This window comes from Somniosus microcephalus, unplaced genomic scaffold (genome assembly GCF_052327205.1).
Source record: "Somniosus microcephalus isolate GS21.2 unplaced genomic scaffold, FLI_Smic_1.0 unresolved_chr1, whole genome shotgun sequence".
Lineage (NCBI taxonomy): Eukaryota > Metazoa > Chordata > Chondrichthyes > Squaliformes > Somniosidae > Somniosus > Somniosus microcephalus.
The window spans coordinates 127,443,742-127,463,736 of record NW_028225179.1 but is presented as its reverse complement, the minus strand read 5'-3'; the positions used below and the strand labels follow the sequence as shown (position 1 = coordinate 127,463,736).

Sequence of the window (19,995 nt, the reverse complement as noted above, 5' to 3'; positions counted from 1 at the left end):
CTGCAGTAGGCATCCACAATACTTTCTGTTGCTCACGTGCTCGAACATGAGGTGACCTCATTTCAATAAATATCCGTCACTTCCCACCACGTAACATGTCGTGCACTGGAAGGACCGTGGGTGGGGGGTCAACGGGCTAGAGGTAGACAAGGTATGGGAGAACTGCACCAATTGGAGACACAGCCTTGGGATATCCTGCTGCCCACCATCCTGCAGAGAAGGGGTGGCTCTTTGTCTTTTTGGTGGTGAGGCTCCTCCTGCACTAAGAGTAATTTAGGGGGGGGAGGTGAGCACGACTGTAAGGGAGCCTGCCCAATCTCCCTGTATTTCCTGTGACTGGGCAATCCAGTACGCCCTGTAAGAAATCATGAATTGGAAGAAATAACTTGAGACAAAAAAGTCTCTTCAGACTGGTGGTAGAATAACTGGATAGACGCTTAGAATTTGCTCGTGTTCTTGGTTCCCTGCAGATGTTATAACATTCTGCACCGTGGTGGTGATCTTGTTTCCAGACTAGCTGTTTGTGTGCTAGAAAGGTTGTTGACTATATCTTTGATAATCTACCCTCGGCCCCTAAAAAGAGAGTAAAAGAGATATCAAAAGAGCTTTTAGCACAGACGGTGAAGGGAAGGGAAGAGCTGTTCGCGCACACCAGCCCTCTGTCCGATCAGGACCGGTACCCGCTGCTTGTTACAGTCGTATGTCTACTATGTCTATCTTGATTGCGTGTTGTACTTAACTTAAACTGCCGCTCTTTAATATAAAGCCTTACAACTCCTAATACCCTTTGGGTAATCTGTGTGTGACCTGTGATCCAAATCTTACAGCCCAGCTGCAGGACAAACAAAGAAATGATAGCGTGTGTGGACCTTCTGTCGGCGTATTTGCAAATAATATTTTGTGTGTTAACAGGAGTGGCAAAATATCAGGAAGAGGAACGTCATCGTATATTAGTCACCAGCACTCTTTGTTTGTATTCTTGGGAGTATTAATTGCCCATCATTAGATACCCTGACTGCATTAATTTATCTACCTATCTCTAAGCTAATGACGTTCTTGAACTTTGCTGAACACCTGATGGAAGTGTGCATGCACTTCCTGCCCGCCACTTTGGGGGTCGCACAGTGCCTGAATAATGGGTGCCACGTGACTCAATTTTTAGGTCATAGAATCTTACAGCACAGAAGGAGGCCAATCGGACTGTGCCGGTTCTTTTAACTGCACAGCGTGTGTTTTTAATCCTTGACGGGCTCCCCGCCCAGAAATCAGCCTGATTAGCAGGCTTGCCTTCCAGACGTGCAGGGAGAACTCCGGAGCAGGCTGCAAGACCAGGTAGGTCCGATCTACCACCCCGGGGAGAGTGTGTCTGATCCCAGAGGAGTTCCTATCCCCGACCCCTGGGCAGCGTGTCCGATCCCGGAGGGGTTTCGATCCTTGACCTCTGTGCAGGGTGTCCGATTTGGAGGGGTTCCAATCCCCAACCTTTGGGTGGGGGTGTCCAATCCCAGGGGTAGTCCAATCCCTGACCCTGTTTGGGGGCGAGTTTGGGGGGAAGCGCTCTTGCTCCTCCTGGCCCACAAGTACTTACTTTCTCCCTAAAGCTGTCCTCGCCTCCCTTCAGCTGCCGGGTTTCCTGAGGTTTGGGAAACCCGGCAGGCCACAGTTAAACCTGTCAAACAGGTTAAAGCAGAGAATGCCAGCCGCATTAAAATATTTAAATTACAAACCCGCCTCCTGGGAAGGGGTTGGCTGCCCATCCCTTGTCCCGCCTCCAGTAAACCCGGATGTGGGCGGATTGGGGTCGGGTTGAGATTTTAAAAATTTAAGCTCTGACCCGACCCCAACCCACCCGTTTTTGGTGTTAAAATCCAGTCTATTTGTGTCTATTGTGAAATTGCACACACCCAGTCTGGAGGGGGCAGATGGGGAAAATTTACCCTTTAATTTTAGTTGTCAGTTTCTGATGATACAATACAGTGTATTAAAAACAAATATCCACTGGTAATTAATCAAAGCTCAATGCATGTGCTGAATTTTCAATAACTTCCTGTGTAAGGGCGCATTCCTACTGGCGCCACCTCCTGTGACACACTTGCGATCTGACATTCCTTGTGTTAAAATCCTTCCTGTTGGTTTACTTGTGTTAGTTCTCCTGTCCGTTCATTAGCTATGATATGATCTTAGGAGGAGGATCTCTGTTGGAAAAACACAGTCACAGCTGAAAACGTGAGCTATAACAATCCCGAGCAGGGAAATCGAGGGACTCCCTGCTTCTCGTTATCATAAGAAACTTGCAGCCAGTGCTGGAGCACTGGTGATGCGGGGACGTGCAGCCTGGGCCAGAATCCTTTGTGGACATGCATCAATTAATACAATAGTGCAATATTAAGCAATGAGTAACAAGACGTGAGCATATTGTGCCACTGATGGAATGGGCATGACACGAAGCCCAGTGGCACTCCCGTTTCTGTCTTGGACTGGGAATGAAAACGATGCCAAGCAGCCTGGAGTCTTATGTTCCTTTTGCTGTTGAGAACTAGCTAGCTGGGCATAGCTTGTCCACTTGGCATTTATGTGGAGGAGGTGCCTGGAACAGGTGAGAAGAAAACCCGCAACACCTGATCCACCAACTGGCTTGTGGAAACAAATAGACAATCTAATTCAGAAAAGTAATTAAACATACTTAATGCCTGTATCCAATGCTAAATAAAAAGGCCTAGAAATTCAGTGGCCTGCGCCACCAGTTTGCGCCCAAAGAGGGCACTCAGTGGCTTTTGCGCCACTGGCCACACCTACCGCGATATTTAGTGGGGCGCTAATGGCGGCGTTAGCCTGTAGCGCTGCGCCGCCACCGATGACGTCATCGGTGTGCGCAGCGCCCCGCTCCCGCCCCGATGACCATATTTGGTTGCGCCCGCCTCTTCAGCGCCAGCCGCAAATAGCGACCGGTACACAGAGGCCTACCTGTGGTGGTAGTGGCGCTAGTTAAGGTGGAGGTGCGGCCGGCCGCTTTTTCGGCGGCCGCCTGCCAGCACCTCCATCCCCGGCCTCCTACACCGCCCCCCCCCCCCCGAGGCATTGCCGGCTGTTTCCCGAGAGCCCGGCACTTTTCCTTGGTGCCGGGCTCATTTGCCGGCACTCGCGAGTGGGGATCGTGCTGTTGCAGGCACCTCCCCCTTAACAGTGGGAGGAAGGCCTGCAGTACCGCAGCCTGCCATGCCACAGCGTGTGGCGCTGCGGCCCTTAGCGCGCCGATATTCAGTTTCAGCGCCCCAAGCGGGGCGCGGGAAGCCTCGATTAGCGGCCCGCTTCCATTTGGGGCGCAAAAACTGAATATCCGGATGGCGCAAGTGGCTCCGCTTGCAGCGGTAATTCCGGCACCCAGGCAAGCTTGGTGCCCCAAATGGCGCCCAACTGAATTTTTAGCCAAAGTGTTTTATGATTTGATTTTTTTTGGATTTCTTTAGAAATAAGCAATTGGGTTTCTAAATGTGGCCTTTACGAAGATACGAACAATGATGGACAGGTAAAGACCATTTGGTCTATCGAGCCTGTCCTGCACAATTGCGATAACTTGTGTAGCACAACATATAAACTCCACCTTACCCGAAACCCTGTGATCTCCTGGGAGAGGCAAAAAGAACAGCTTAAAAAATCCCAGGCCAATTTGGGGGAAAAAAATCTGGGAATTTCCTCTCCGACCCATCTAGGCGATTGAAACTAGTCCAGGAGATCACTCTGGCCCTGAATTCTCTGCAGTACCTACCTTCTGTAAGAGGTGATCTCCGCCCCAGCCAGAAACAGGTCCAGCTGTCGCTTGAAGGAATTCAGCGAGTCCACGTCCAACACACGAGATGGCAGCCTGTTCCAGAGGTCCACTATTCTCTGGGGAAAAGAACCACCTCCTGACATCTAACCGAGATCTAGCCTTATACAACTTAAATTTGGGACCCCTGGCCCTCCCTAACCTGTTTAATTGAAACAAACTGTCAGCTGGAACACAATCTATTCCCTTCATTATCATATAAACCTCAATCAGATCCCCCCTAATCTACACTTCTCTAAGGTATAGAGTCCCAACTCTTTTAGCCTATCTGTCACCGGTGAGTAAGCCTCGGCTATCCAATTGGGAAGGCTGGAAATTCATGGGGCCGAAATTTGTCCTGGGTGGTGGTGTTAGACGGGCGGAATTGCATCAGCCGTCCGTTATACTCCCCGCCCAATATTCCGTTCCGTTGCCTTCAATAGAACTGAATATGGGGCGGTGCGTATAACATACGGCCCATGCAACACTGCCCAAGATGAATTTCTGTCCCCCTATGTTTTAAGTACTTTGAAGGTTGGATTTAGCTGCGCTCGTCATACTTGTTCTCTGCACACAGCTTGTCATAACAGCTCCGATAGCTTTGGTGGGTCTGTCCTTGCATAACACTTACCAGTGGCTCCATTGCCACGCTTTCAATGCCCGGTCCAGATTGAGTCTTCATACAAGACTGCCCATCATTGGGGGATATTTTTGACATCATATCTGCACAGCTTTCTTTCGCCTTTTCAACTGCTCTGTTTTCCAGTTCTGTCATAATCTGCATTACTTCCTCTTTGTTGTACATGCAATCATATTCTGACTTATAATAAGTTTCCATCTCGCAGCCACGACGCTTTGAAGAAGTAAGTAGAGTAATGCCAATGCAGCCAGCAGTACGACCAATAAAAGGCTACCGATGAGCTGTTAAGGTGTGGGTGGAGAGATAAGAAATTGAATTAAATAATGATCCCTAGAATCCCAGAACGATACACCCCAGAAGGAGGCCATTCGGCCCATCGTTCCTGTGCCGGCTCTTTAAAAGAGCCCTCCAGTTAGTCCCTCTACCCTGCTCTTTCCCCAATAGCCCTACAAATTTTCCCCCTTTAAGTATTTATCCAAATCGCTATTGAAAGTTATTATTGAATCTGCTTCCATCACTCTTTTCAGGCAGTGCATTCCAGATCAAAGCAACTCGCTGCGTGAATTTTATTTTTCCTCATGTCGCCTCTGGTTCTTTTGCCAATTATCTTAAATCTGTGTCCTCTGGTTATTGACCCTTCTGCCACTGGAAACAGTTTCCTCTTATTTACTCTATTTGTGATTTTGAACACCTCTATCAAATCTCCCCTCACCACCTTCTCTGCTCTAAGGAGAACAACCCCAGCTTCTCCAGTCTCTCCACATAACTGAGGTCCCTCATCCCTAGTACCATTCGAGTAAATCTCCTCTGCCCCGTCTCCAAGGCCTTGACATCCTTCCTAAAGTGTGGTGCCCAGAATTAACCTTCAACAGAACTGTTCCATTCTAGAGATTTACAGGTCTGTTTTGTGATGGGCGACTCAAATTTTGAAATTCTTGCCCTCGTTTTCAAATCCCTGCACACGTCACCCTTCCCTACCTCTTTAACCCCTTCGAGCCCAATGTCCCTCCTGCATTCCCTGCTCTTCCAACACTGGTACACTGCGCCTTTCATTCCCTCCGCTCTGCCATCAGTGATAGGGCTTTCAGCCATCTCGCCGACATGCTAAACCCCTCAGGGGTTTAACATGTCTCCCCACCTTCAAAAGACCCCCTTTAGACATACTTCCTGGGCAGTACTTTCAGCTGCCTCCCTTCTACTCCAGCTCGAGTCTGATCTTCAATTGTGAAGGGTCACGGGTGATTTGCTACATTTAAGGTGCTGCATTAATGCAAGCTGCTTTGCAGTTTCTGGCCTTGGAGGGAGTGCAGCGTAGATTTACTAGAGTGATACCTGGACTCCAAAAGTTAAATTACAAGGAGAGATTAGGGTTGTATTCCCTGGAATTTAGAAGATTAAGTGATGATTTGATCAAAGTTTTCAAGATATTAAGGGGAACTGAAAGGGTAGATAGAGAGAAGCTATTTCCACTGGTTGTGGAGTCTAGGTCGAGGGGACTGAAGTTAGAAAACACTTCTACATGGAAAGGGTGGTAGACATTTGAAGCTCTTCTGCAAACGGCAGTTGATGCTGGGTCAATTGTTAATTTTAAATCTTGAGATCGATTTTTGTTAAACAAAGGTAAAATGAGATGAGGAGGAATTTCTTCACTCAGAGGGTTGTGAATCTTTGGAATTCTCTGCCCCAGAGGGCTGTGAATGCTGAGTCTTTGAGTATATTCAAGGGTGAGATAGATTGATTTTAGGACTCGAGGGGAATCAAGGGGTATGGAGATCGGGCAGGAAAGTGGAGTTGAGGTTGATGATCAGCCATGATCTTATTGAATGGTGGAGCAGGCTCGAGGGGCTGTATGGCCGATTCCTGCTCTTATTTCTTATGTTCTTATGTATTAAGGGATATGGGGGAAAGGTGGTTTTATGGAGTTAGGTCGCAGATCAGACATGATCTCGTTGATTGGGGGAACAGGCTCAAGGGGCTACTCCTGTTCTTAAGTTCCGACAATTACACATTAGAATGAACATTTAAAGGGACATCTTACTTGTGATTCAATGCAGAGCTCTTGTAGAGTAAACGGAATTTCACTGCTATTCTTGTTGCATTTTGACTCACACGCCTTCATGTCAGCAGTCTTGTGGCAAAGCCACCAAGAGACTCTTGCAGTAATGTATATTATTGCCTTTAACAGGGGCTTGTTACCTTTAAGTGTTTGCTCTGTATAAACAGCGCGGGTTCAGTAAAATGGCGATCCAGCGCGATGACGTCATCACGCAGGTCACGTGACATTCCCAACGGCGGGAAACCTCATGACGTCAGAGGGGAGAGGCGTTCCCCCTCAGTCCTCGTGGAACCAGTTAGTGTACAGACCTGTATAGAGTTTCTCCTGCGTTTTTGTTTGTAACTTTTACTAGTGCATTAAACCACGTTTGGTTAACTGCTAGTTTCAGTCTCAGTACTTTCGTTAGGAGTTCAAGCACTCCTACAGTCTCATTTTTTCCCATTAAATTTGAACAGGCGTAGTAATCACCATCCAAGAACAGCATGACGATCCATATCACTGCTGGAATCGATGCTTTGAACACCATCAACAGGAAAGATAAACACTGGGCTGAATAGCACTGCCAAGGCAACTGATATTTGCACTTGTCCTCCTGCTTACAACACCAAGACTGACACCATTTGCACCATTTCTGTGAACCATTTTGCACCAGTAGACTGATGAAAAACAATGAAATTGCAGGGATAATGAAGGTTACCGAGATGTACCTGTCACTCGATCCCAGAGCACATGGACAATGGACCTGCTTTTCCAGTAGCTCTTCCAATCCATCAATTATTAGAGACAGTGCAACATTCACTAAGACTTGGAATGTGCCTGAGTTCATGTCCAGGAAGCTGCCTTTGAGTTTATTTAGTACTCCCATCTTCAGTGCCATTGTACCAGGAATCAGAACCACACACAGCTAACTCGAGCACCCACAATAACTAAGGTTGACCATAAGTCACTGAGGAGCGTATGAGTTCTGCTGAAGTCCACCTAGGGCGTTCTCAAAGTTGTTCAAAGGGGAAACGTCTATAGTTCGAGTTTCTCTTTCTTTCTTGGTCATGATTTGGAACTGAACACACAGCTTCATAAAGTAAAGTGACAGTACGAGCCGATTGCAAAGTCCGTGGCCCACCTCTTTTGTTTTTTACTTGATTATGTTCAAAGTCTATCAGGGAGTCTATGGGCAGAGTTATCCAAAGGCCCTGGACCATCAGTTCGGGTCCTTGCCCGCAGCGGGCGGCTTATCAGAAAAATCACGGATTACCTGGTCATGTTTCCCTCTCCGTTAAAAGATGAGAGGATATAAAATTGCAGGCAGCGCACCCACCATTCTTAACAAGACACCTGATGCGCGGGAAGCCCTGGTGGTGGCACTGTGCTCTTGAAAATTGCACCCAAATGTTGATTGCTGTTGATGTAAGCTTGGTGAGATCCTGCTGTGCTTCCTGTAGATTGTACAGACTCCAGCCACAGTGCACTGCTGACTGAAGGGGTGGTACAGGGCACCAGAGGAAATTCCAGTGGGTAGCTCCTAGGCAGCACGGTGGCATAGTGGTTAGCACTGTTGCCTCACAGCGCCAGAGACCCGGGTTTGAATCCGACCTCGGGCGACTGTCTGTGTGGAGTTTGCACATTCTCCCCGTGTTTGCGTGGGTTTTCTCCGGGTGCTCCGGTTTTCTCCCACAGTCCAAAGATGTGCGGGTTAGGTTGATTGGCTATGATAAATTGACCCTTAGTGTTAGGGGGATTAAATACGGGGGTTACAGGGATATGTGTTGGTGTTGGTGTCGGGGTTACGGGGATCGGGTGGGATATGTGTTGGTGCAGGCTCGATGGGCCGAAATGGCCTCTATCTGCACTGTGGGGTTTCTGTGATTCTGTGAACTGAAGGCATGTCCACCAATGGTGGGGCTCAGGTGTGGTGCAAAGAGGCTAGATTCAGAGGAATGTAGATTTAGGGTGGGGGGAGGGTGCAGGAGGTTACAGAAATAGGGAGGGGTGAAACCATAAACAACAACAACTTGTATTTATATAGCATCTTTAGCATAGTAAAATGCCCCAAGGCACTGCACAGGAGTATTTTAAGACAAAAAATTTGACACCGATCCACATAAGGCTAAATTAGGGCAGATGACCAAAAGCTTGGTCAAAGAGGTAGGTTTTAAGGAGTGTCTTAAAGGAGAAAAGAGAGGTAGCGAGGTGGACAAGTTTGGCAGCGAATTCCAGAGCTTCAGGCCTAGGCAACAGGAGGCATGGCCACCAAAGGTTGAGCGATTACAATCAGGGATGCTCAAGAGGGCAGAATTAGAGGAGCGCAGATATCTCGGGGGGTGTTACGGGGCTAAAGGGAGCCAACATAGGTCAGCAAGGACGTTGGTACTAGGTGAGTGGAACTTGGTGTGGGGTAGGATATGGGCAGCAGAGGTTTGGATAATCTGAAGTCTATGGAGGACGGAGGATAGAAGACCAATTATGAGAGCTTTGGCATAGTTTAGTTTGGAGGTGGCAAAGGCACGCAAGAGGGTTTCAACATGAAATAGGCTGAGGTAAGGGGTGGAGGCAGGTGACGTTATGGAAGTGGAAGAAAGCAGTCTTTGTGACGGAGAGGTTGTGGCGCCAAAAGCTCAGCTCATGGTCAAATAGGACATTGAGTTTGCAAACAGGCTGGTTCAATCTGAGACAGTGGTCAGGGAGGGCAGTGGAATCAGTGACAAGGGCATGGAGTTTGTGGCGGGGGCCAGAGACAATGGACAGAGACAATCCCAACCACGGTGGCATAGTGGTTAGCACTGTTGCTTCACAGCGCCAGGGACCCGGGTTCGAATCCGGCCTCGGGCGACTGTCTGTGTGGAGTTTGCACATTCTCCCCGTGTTTGCGTGGGTTTCCTCCGGGTGCTCCGGTTTCCTCCCACAGTCCAAAGATGTGCGAGTTAGCTTGATTGGCTATGATAAATTGACCCTTAGTGTTAGGGGGATTAAATACATGGGGTTACGGGGATAGGGTGGGATATGTGTTGGTGTAGGGGTTACGGGGATCGGGTGGGATATGTGTCGGTGCAGGCTCGATGGGCCAAAAATGGCCTCTATCTGCACTGTGATTCTGTGATATCTCTGTGATAAAGGCTTAAAATCCGATCTTATTGACTGTAATGATATCAGCAAATAGAGATGGTATTTGCCTGTTTGATTATGATGCCTTATCAGCATGTTTGCAGGTATTGATTACTTATGCCTGACCAGCAGAGGTCATGTGAGAGACAAGCAGTTTGGTTTTGCTTTCAGTTTCATTCTAGATGCATCACAAGCATCGTGTCTCCTGTAAAAGCTGTATAAAAGAGTTGAACAAGCTTTAGATTAAAAGTCATTCTCTTTCATAAATGTCTCGTCATTGAACCCACAAAGAAATCAATACATGGTGTCAGAAGTGATTGAAAGAGATGAAGAGGAAAAATCTGAAGTTAAATCAGCTCTCCACAGATTAGCAAGCCAAAAGAGCTAACGAAGTGAAAAATGGAAGGTTTACTCTCACCGGCGACGCTTCAGTTGACAGGTAATGTGGCTGAAAATTGGAGAAGGTTCAAACAACGTGTGGGGTTGTATTTATCAGCAATCGGAGCTGACGAGAAAAGTAATAAAAGGAAATCGTCACTGTTCTTACATGTCGTGGGTGATGAAGCGCTGGAGGTGTATAATAACTTCACATTCGTTGCTAATGGAGACAAAATGAAACTAGATAAAATAATGGAACAGTTTGAGGCCTACTGCATACCTAAACGTAACGTGATGTTTGAGAGGCACAGATTTTTCACATGTGTACAGAAAACGGGTGAGACTATTGATCAGTATGTGACTGAACTGAGAAACAGAAGCAAATCGTGTGAATTTGGGGGACTGACAGACTCGCTGATAAAAGACAGACTGGTGTGTGGTATTCCAGATAATGGTCTAAGGGAAAGACTGCTAAGAGAGCAAGATCTAGACCTGGGAAAAGCCATAGCACTGTGTAGGGCTACAGGGACTGTGAAGTTGCAGGCAAAGGAGCTGTTTAGTGACAATAGCTGCAACGTGGATGCAGTGAGAATGAACGGACATGAACCGTTTAACAAAAAGAGCGCCAATATGAAAAAAGAGGCGTGGCCAGCGAACGAAAATGAAAGGGACAATCGAAAGTCATGTAGTCGATGCGGTACACAGCATCCACCAAGAAAGTGTCCAGCATATGGTAAAACATGCAATAGTTGCAACAAGGACAACCATTATGCCCGTTGCTGTAAGAACCAAATGCAACAAAGCAAGGTCCATGCAGTAGATGAAAGCGACATAGAGGAGTTCTATGTAGATGTTGTGTCTGAAAACAAAAAAGAAGAAAGAGACTGGATGTTGACACTAAAAGTGAATGACATACACATTCCATTTAAATTGGATACTGGAGCACAAGTTAATGTGATATCAGAGACAGATTTTAAGAAAATTAGACCCAGACCAAAGATACATGGAATCAAAGTGAAAGTGACAGGATACTCAGGTACTGAAATACCAGTGAAAGGAAGATGCATTGTCAAAGTAACACACAAGGACAGAGAGCACACGCTAGCATTAATCGTGGTGCCAAAGGATGTGCAAGCCATACTAGGTTTAAAAGCCTGTGAGAGACTGAACCTGGTAAAGAGAGTCCTCGTTGTGGAAAGCGAAGGAGAGACAGTCTATGATGAACTGAATGTTGCGTACACACCGGGTAGGCTGAGGTATACAGCAGACACGTTGTCCAGAGCTGTTGACCCAGGAGAGCCCGCAAACACAGTGAAAAGACTGAAGTACAAGGCAAAAGACAGTGGAACTGACTTCTACCAAAGCATGCTTGTATACCGCACAACGCCGCTCGAGTGTGGTATGTCACCAGCGCAACTCCTGATGGGACGTCGGCTAAGGTCAAACCTACCCATCCCGGAGAACCTCCTGAAAACAAAAGAGGGGGAGAAAGTGAGGAAGTTCAAAGAACAACAGAAAGAAAAGCAAAAGTACTACTATGACAGAGGAACACAAAACCTACCTGAACTCCACACTGGTGACCAAGTAAGGTTGAAAGACAAAACAAACACATGGACTCAGAAGGGAACTGTCCTGAGTGAAGTTCAACCAAGATCATACACCATTCAGACAGATGAGGGTGCTGTTCTGAGAAGCAATCATCGAGATCTTCTCATGGGACCAGCCACAGCAGGTCAAGAGACTGATACTGTTGAACAACCTGATCACACAGCTGAGAACACATCATCTGAGGCAACAACTCAGATTCAAGGACAATCAATCAGAAAATCCTCAAGACACGTGAAGCCTCCTGAGAGACTCATTGAGCAAATTTAAGGACTATTGTTATAGAAGGAAGTAATGTTATCTTATTCTTTCTTCAAGTTCTAGTGTATTGACATATTTCATGTGAACACACAAAGCAAGGTTAAAAAACCTTGATCATGATAATGATAATGTAAGTTCATTAAGTGTTACAGTTAAAATGCAGATTAAAAAAAGGAAACACGTTGTTAGTTAAAAGTAAAATACTTTTGTTTTAAGAAAAGGAGATGTAATGATATCAGCAAATAGAGATGGTATTTGCCTGTTTGATTATGATGCCTTATCAGCATGTTTGCAGGTATTGATTACTTATGCCTGACCAGCAGAGGTCATGTGAGAGACAAGCAGTTTGGTTTTGGTTTCAGTTTCGTTCTAGATGCATCACAAGCATCGTGTCTCCTGTAAAAGCTGTATAAAAGAGTTGAACAAGCTTTAGATTAAAAGTCATTCTCTTTCATAAATGTCTCGTCATTGAACCCACAAAGAAATCAATAGATTGACTATTGCAATCAGGGCTGTCGGCAGCAAATTTAGAATCTTGCACACCCCTTACAGGGCTTGACAGGGTAAGAACATAAGAAATAAGAGCAGGAGTGGGCCATACGGCTCCTCGAGATAAGATTCAATAAGATCATGGCTGATCATCGACCTCAACTCCACTTTCCCGCCCAATCTTCATGTCCCTTGATTCCCCAAGAGTCCAAATATCTATCTATCTCAGCCTTGAATATACTCAAAGACTCAGCATTCACCCCCCCGGCTCCCCCCAGCTGCCACTCTGATCTCAAGGGTGCTGGAAAAGATGATGCCCACTGCAGAGACAGGACGTAGTGAGAAGGTTCAGTTGTGTAAAATACCAACCAGCGAATGGTGTGGCAGTGAGCATGGGTGGGATTCATGGCAACTACCTAAAGCTTTTTCCACAGCAGTAAGGGCAGCGAGAGGAAGGAGGGCCCAGTATGGGGTTTCAGTTCCAAGAATGTCAAGTCAGCTAAGATCTGCCCTTATGAGGCAGTTTGAACCATGTTTAACTCTGGGGGTTTCAGTGTACAATTTCGGTCTCTAAGCAACAAAAGTGGGTTCTCAGGAACTGAGGAAAGGCCAAAATCAAGTGAGGAAGACGACACAGAGGGCGCTGTGATGTCATGTCTGTAATGATCAATAACATGTCATTCTATAGTGGACACTAGGTGGAGCCGTAGAGCTGTGTAAAGCTGTATATAGCTGTATGTATAAGACTACACTACCCAGCTGTATGTATATTAAGACTACATTACCCATGAGGCACTAGGCTACCCACAAGGCAGCAGTCAAGATGGAAGCCTCTACAGATACTGTACCTAGTCCACATGTGCTCAATAAAAGTGTCTAGCAAAAGCTAGCTGTGTTCATAATAAGAATGTCTATTTATTAATGAACATAAGATGGTACCAGGATGGTGAAGATCTGCTGAAAATTGTGAAAAGCAACATGGAGAATTTGAAGCCACCAGAGCGTTTGAAACTCACAGGAAACATCAACTACAATTGGCAGACTCTTAAACAACAATTCGAACTCTACATTGCAGCCATCGGATTCGGTACGAAGTCAGACGCAAGGAAGATAGCGTTGCTGCTTACGGTTGCAGGCCCACAGGCGATAGAGGTATTTAATACATTTGTATTTAATCCAGAGGAGAACAGAGAAAAATTAGAAGATGTGCTAAAAAAAATTTGATGCACATTGCTCTCCCAAAAAGAATGAGACCTATGAAAGATACATGTTCTGTTCAAGGACACAGCAGCAAAATGAGACTTTTGATAGCTTTATAACTGATCTGAAACTGAAAGCACAGACATGTAATTTCTCTGAGCTGAAATCATCCATGATTCGTGACCAGATTGTGTTTGGTATTCATGATAAAAAAGTCAGGGAACGTCTGTTGAGAGAAACCGAACTAAATTTGGAAAATGCAGTGAAAATATGCCAAGCCAGCGAGCTAGCTCGAAAGCACACGAAGACTTTCAGTGAAATCAATAATGATGCGATTGTAATGAGTGATAATGCTGCTGTCGGTGCTGTGTCCTACAAGGGGAAGAAACGTGGGCAGAACAGAAATAAAAAGCAATCGGAGGATGAAATTTTTAATTGTAAATGCTGTGGTTACAAACATCAGTTAAGACAATGCCCAGTGTTTGGAAAAATGTGCACAAAGTGTAATGGAAAGAATCACTTTGCCAAACAATGCTTTTCAAAAGTAAAAACAACAAAAGGGCAACGAGTTAATGTAATTGAGGACACTGATTTAAGTGAGACATTTTTTGTAGGAATGGTGTCATGTGACGATATCAAAAAAGATACAGAAAATGTGCAGCCCTCAGAAATGGACAATGCTGAACATAAAGTCAATGCAGTAAAAGTGGACAAATGGATGATCCCACTGCAGATAAATGGAGCATTAGTTACATTGAAACTGGACACTGGGGCAAAAGCAAACTTAATCAGTATGAGTGACATAAAAAATATGAAAGAAAAGCCCAAAATACAGAAAAAGTCAGTACTACTGAAGAGCTATAATGGACAGAAAATAGATAGCTTAGGTGTATGCAGACTTAAAGTGACAGTCAAAGACAAAGTGCATCATCTCATGTTTTCTGTTGTGGCTGAAAGATTTGATTCGATACTAGGTGACAAAGCTTGTGAAGACTTAGAACTGGTCAAGAGAGTCTACCGTATAAACTGTGCCATAAGCAGACCAGATGACTCAGGTGATGAAGCAGAGAGCCCATCAAGGATGAAAAGGCCAAAGGGTATCCATGTCTTCAAAAAGCCTAGTTTCTCCAAGAAGAAAGAAAAAGACTTTAAGGTCAAAGAGAAGCCAAAGGAAGAAAAGCACAAAGAGGAAAAACACAAGGAGAAAAAGTCGAAAGATATAACCGCAGCAGATGTTGTTAAGCAGTGGAAAGAGAAAAAGGAAAAGAAGAAGCCTGCACCAGAGCAGGAAGCAGTTCCGGTGGATACTCCTTCTTCCCTCAGGCCAATCTTTGGTGTTCCATTAGCCGAGGCTGCTGAGAGGACTATGCTGTATGATGGGATCCAGCTGCCAGCAGTTTTTCGAGAGTGCATTGACTACATTGAGAATTATGGCATGAAGAGTGAAGGAAACACTGAAACCCTCTCCAAGCAAAGATCGCAAGGAGACCTCGATCTATACAAGAGCAGATTGATGACAATGCCGCAACTGCATCTTGTCATTCACCGCCAGAACAATCTCATGAAGACACACCAGACTTACCCGTGTTGAGAAGATCCACACGTGAAGTAAAAGAGCCTGATAGACTTAATCTTTGAGTGCAATGTAAAGCTTTGAAAATGTGTTGACTGTTTTGAAAATGTTTATGTTTATAGAGCACTAACAAAAGTGTTACTGATATTATCTTTATTGTTTTCTTGAAAGTTGATTGATATTGATTTTGTTAAACCTCAAAGAAAGGGGGATGTAATGATCAATAACATGTCATTCTATAGTGGACACTAGGTGGAGCCGTAGAGCTGTGTAAAGCTGTATATAGCTGTATGTATAAGACTACACTACCCAGCTGTATGTATATTAAGACTACATTACCCATGAGGCACTAGGCTACCCACAAGGCAGCAGTCAAGATGGAAGCCTCTACAGATACTGTACCTAGTCCTCATGTGCTCAATAAAAGTGTCTAGCAAAAGCTAGCTGTGCTCATAATAAGAATGTCTATTTATTAATGAACATAAGAATGTCCACCTCATTTCCACGTTATTTACATCAAACTGTTGGTTTCAGATGCAATGGTCTCATTATGGACCTTTTTTGAACATGCATCTTTGAAGGTGGAAGGTCAAATTGAGAGGGCTGTTAAAAAATGCATACCGGATCCTTGGCTTTATAAACAGAGACGTACAGCACAAAGGCAAGGTGGATATGCCCAGCCTTTATAAATCATGGTTAGGCCCCAGCTGGAGTATTGTGTCCAATTCTGGGCAGCACACTTTAGGAAGGATGTCAAGGCCTTGGAGAGGCTGCAGAGGAGATATACTAGAGTGGTACCAGGGAAGAAGGGACTTCAGTTATGTGGAGACATTAGAGAAGCTGGGAGTGTTCTCCTTAGAGCAGAGAAGGCTTTGGTAGAAATGTTCAAAATCATGAAGGGTTTTGATAGAGTACGTACACTGTTTACAGCCCGTGGTGTACGTACCCTGTTTACAGCCCCTGGTGTACGTGCCCTGTTTACAGCCCATGGTGTACATGCCCTGTTTACAGCCCGTGGTGTATGTACCCTGTTTACAGCCCGTGGTGTATGTACCCTGTTTACAGCCCATGGTCTACGTACCCTGTTTACAGCCCGTGGTGTATGTACCCTATTTACAGCCCATTGTGTACGTACCCTGTTTACAGCCCATGGTGTACGTACCCTGTTTACAGCCCGTGGTGTACGTACCCTGTTTACAGCCCGTGGTCTACGTACCCTGTTTACAGCCCGTGGTGTAAGTACCCTATTTACAGCCCATTGTGTACGTACCCTGTTTACAGCCCATGGTGTACGTACCCTGTTTACAGCCCGTGGTGTACGTACCCTGTTTACAGCCCGTGGTGTACGTACCCTGTTTACAGCCCGTGGTGTATGTACCCTGTTTACAGCCCATGGTCTACGTACCCTGTTTACTGCCCGTGGTGTACGTACCCTGTTTACAGCCCGTGGTGTACGTACCCTGTTTACAGCCCATGGTCTACGTACCCTGTTTACAGCCCGTGGTGTACGTACCCTGTTTACAGCCCGTGGTCTACGTACCCTGTTTACAGCCCGTGGTGTACATACCCTGTTTACAGCCCGTGGTCTACGTACCCTGTTTACAGCCCGTGGTGTATGTACCCTGTTTACAGCCCGTGGTGTATGTACCCTGTTTACAGCCCGTGGTCTACGTACCCTGTTTACAGCCCGTGGTCTACGTACCCTGTTTACAGCCCATGGTGTACATACCCTGTTTACAGCCCGTGGTGTACGTACCCTGTTTACAGCCCATGGTGTACGTACCCTGTTTACAGCCCGTGGTGTACGTACCCTGTTTACAGCCCATGGTGTACGTACCCTGTTTACAGCCCGTGGTCTACGTACCCTGTTTACAGCCCATGGTCTACGTACCCTGTTTACAGCCCATGGTGTACGTACCCTGTTTACAGCCCGTGGTCTACGTACCCTGTTTACAGTCCATGGTGTACGTACCCTGTTTACAGCCCATGGTGTACATACCCTGTTTACAGCCCGTGGTGTATGTACCCTGTTTACAGCCCGTGGTGTACATACCCTGTTTACAGCCCGTGGTGTACGTACCCTGTTTACAGCCCGTGGTGTACGTACCCTGTTTACAGCCCATGGTCTACGTACCCTGTTTACAGCCCGTGGTGTACGTACCCTGTTTACAGCCCGTGGTGTATGTACCCTGTTTACAGCCCGTGGTGTATGTAGCCTGTTTACAGCCCGTGGTGTATGTACCCTGTTTACAGCCCATGGTGTACGTACCCTGTTTACTGCCCGTGGTGTACGTACCCTGTTTACAGCCCATGGTCTACGTACCCTGTTTACAGCCCGTGGTGTATGTACCCTGTTTACAGCCCGTGGTGTATGTACCCTGTTTACAGCCCGTGGTGTATGTACCCTGTTTACAGCCCGTGGTGTACGTACCCTGTATACTTCAGCGTAGTAAAATGACACAAGGCGCTTCACAGAAGCGTAATCAGGTAAATATTACGCCAAGCGAAGAAGGCGATATTAGGAGGGGTGACTAAAAGTTTGGTTAAAGAGGTGTGTTTAAAGGAAGGTTGTAATGGAGGAAAGGGTTGTGGAGGGGGTGCAGTACCTTGAGTGGGAGGGACCCGTGGCTGCTTTATGACATGGCTCCTGGCAGCTCTTGTGATGTGGTGCACACCCAATTAGTGAACAGGCTCCTGGCTGGCCATTGATGTCACACAGAGACAGGATTTAGACACCTGGTTACAGACAATTGGCGCCAGTTAGCCTGAGCCGGAGCTGGAGCTGGAGCCAGAGCTGGAGTGGGAACGGGAGTGGGAGCGGGAGCAAGAGCAGGAACAGGAGCAGGACTTGCAGCTGGAGCTGGAGCTGGCCCAGCTGCTGGAGCTGGAGCTGGAGCTGGAGCAGGAGCTGGAGCTGGAGCAGGAGCTGCAGCTGGAGCTGGAGCAGGATCAGAGGATGGAGCGGGATCTGGAGCAGGAGCAGAAGCTGGAACTGGAACAGTTGCTGGAGTTGGAGCGGGAACTGGAGCTGACATGATGATTTAAACTGAACTGTTCATAAACACTGTAACAGAAAGTGAAAAAAAAACTTTATAACAACTTAATTCAACCAAAATCTATTAATTACACTTTTATTCAATTCAAATAAAATAATTGCTGGAGAAATAGCCCTGTTTAGACTTCAGTTATAGGATGTAGTGTTGTTATTCGGAGCGACTATTCATAATGTGGCTGATCAGCATCATCGATGATGCCACATTGATCATTGATGACATCACACTGATCATCGATGGCATCACACTGATCATTGATGACATCAGTGAACATTGATGATGTCACACCGATCATTGATGATGTTGTGGCAGAACCACTGAATGACTCTGGCTAACTATATATAATTCTCTTTAACGATGTTCTAACACCAGCCTAAACCTGTACCATTGTGTTAGGCATTACTGTGTTTTGTATATAGAGTTTGCATGTACGGGGCGTGGCCCCTTTAATAGCGCGGGAAAACGCGGGCAAACGCGATGACATCACGTCGCAAACCACGGGGCTGCCCTGGCAGTCCTTGTGGCATCTCCGTTGAGTAAAGACCTGTTTAATTGTTCTCTTGTGTCGATCTCTGTTATTCGTAGCAATTCGTTAATTCCTACATTGGTGACCCCGTTTTTGTGAACGTTTTCACAAAAGAAGAGCACAGCATGGAAGCAAACGCTGTTTCACTAAAGCTACCGCAGTTCTGGGAGCAGCAAGCGCCCTCGTGGTTTATTCAGGTTGAGGCCCAGTTCGCCCTGAGGAACATCGATGCGGATCGGGCGAAGTACCTTTATGTGGTCTCCGCATCGACAGCTCTACCGCCTCTCGGATCGTCAGCCTCCTCGAAAACCCCCGCAGGTTTTCGGGCTCACAAAATCGGAGCGCGCCCATCGGTTACTCGCTATGCCCGGGCTCGGGGACTCCAAGCCTTCAGAGTTGATGAGCCAAATGCTCACACTCCTGGGCTCAGAACGGGAATGTTTCCTATTCCGCGAGATTTTCCTCAGCCAACTGCCTGAACAGGTACAAGCTGCCCTGGCCAGATCTAAAATTGATGACTGCGCAACACTTGCTGCAGAGGCTGACAAAATTTTTGCTGTAACTCGGAAGTACTGCACCGCCACGAGGCACCCATCCCCCGCAGACGCCGCCCCAGCTCATCAGCCTGCTGGGCTGTGTTTCTACCACGCGCAGTTCGGCGCGAAGGCGAAGCGTTGCCGCCCTCCCTGCAGTTTTCCCCAAACAAACAAACAACAACTGACACTGTGACCACCGAGGAACGAGTCTAACAGGCACCCCTCGACCGCGATGGTGATTGGCAATGCGGGAAAATTGTTGTTCATCACTGATACTCTCTCCGGTCGTCGTTTTCTGTGCGACACCGGAGCGCAGTGCAGCATTTTACCCGCGTCTGCCCTCGATGTGCAGATGGGGAATCACGGCCCCACCCTTGAAGCGGCCAATGGCGGAACAATTCGGACCTTTGGCAGACGGCGAGTGGAGGTGTGCCTCGGGGAGCAACGTTTTCACTGGGAGTTTGTTATGGCCAAAGTTTCCCAGCCCCTCCTCGGCGCGGATTTCCTGTGCGCCAACAGCCTCCTGGTCGACGTTAGGAAGCGGCGGCTAATCAATGCAGCTACTTTTAATTCTCTTCCGTGTTACCGCAGTAACACTACATCACGCACCATCTCCTGTGCGTTCCCGACTCATGAGTTCGCTCGCCTGCTCGGCGAATTCCCTGACCTGACAAGACCCACGTTCTCCTCCACAGCCACGAAACATGGTGTGGAACACCACATCACTACCAACAGCCCCCCGGTCTACGCGCGGGCCCGGCGCCTGGAACCTGG

At 46.9% G+C, this 19,995-nt stretch overlaps 2 protein-coding genes across 2 annotated transcripts in view; both read right to left on the bottom strand.

Annotated features, from left to right (window-relative positions):
* The window catches only part of LOC147095827 (E3 ubiquitin-protein ligase TRIM39-like), a 141,944-nt gene that overhangs the window by 89,479 nt on the left and 32,470 nt on the right, over nucleotides 1–19,995 (bottom strand). Inside the window, exon 3 of the mRNA XM_085974834.1 lies at nucleotides 5,081–5,114. Within this exon, the coding sequence (XP_085830960.1) occupies nucleotides 5,081–5,114 (34 nt within the window). The remainder of the gene's footprint in view (nucleotides 1–5,080; nucleotides 5,115–19,995) is intronic.
* On the bottom strand, nucleotides 6,454–7,378 carry LOC147095828 (calcium homeostasis modulator protein 4-like). The gene is made up of 2 exons (XM_085974175.1): nucleotides 6,926–7,378; nucleotides 6,454–6,573 (listed from the first exon to the last, which is right to left on the bottom strand). The coding sequence occupies exons 1-2, from the start codon at nucleotides 7,376–7,378 to the stop codon at nucleotides 6,454–6,456; spliced, it is 573 nt and encodes a 190-aa protein (XP_085830301.1).

Excerpts from the sequence above, each read along its gene's own strand:
- LOC147095828 (XM_085974175.1), bottom strand. The coding sequence starts at position 7,378 with ATGGCACTGAAGATGGGAGTACTAAATAAACTCAAAGGCAGCTTCCTG. Across the intron at positions 6,574-6,925 it reads TAATGGGAAAAAATGAGACT|ACTGCTGACATGAAGGCGTG; the intron begins GTAGGAGTGCTT and ends CTTTGCCACAAG.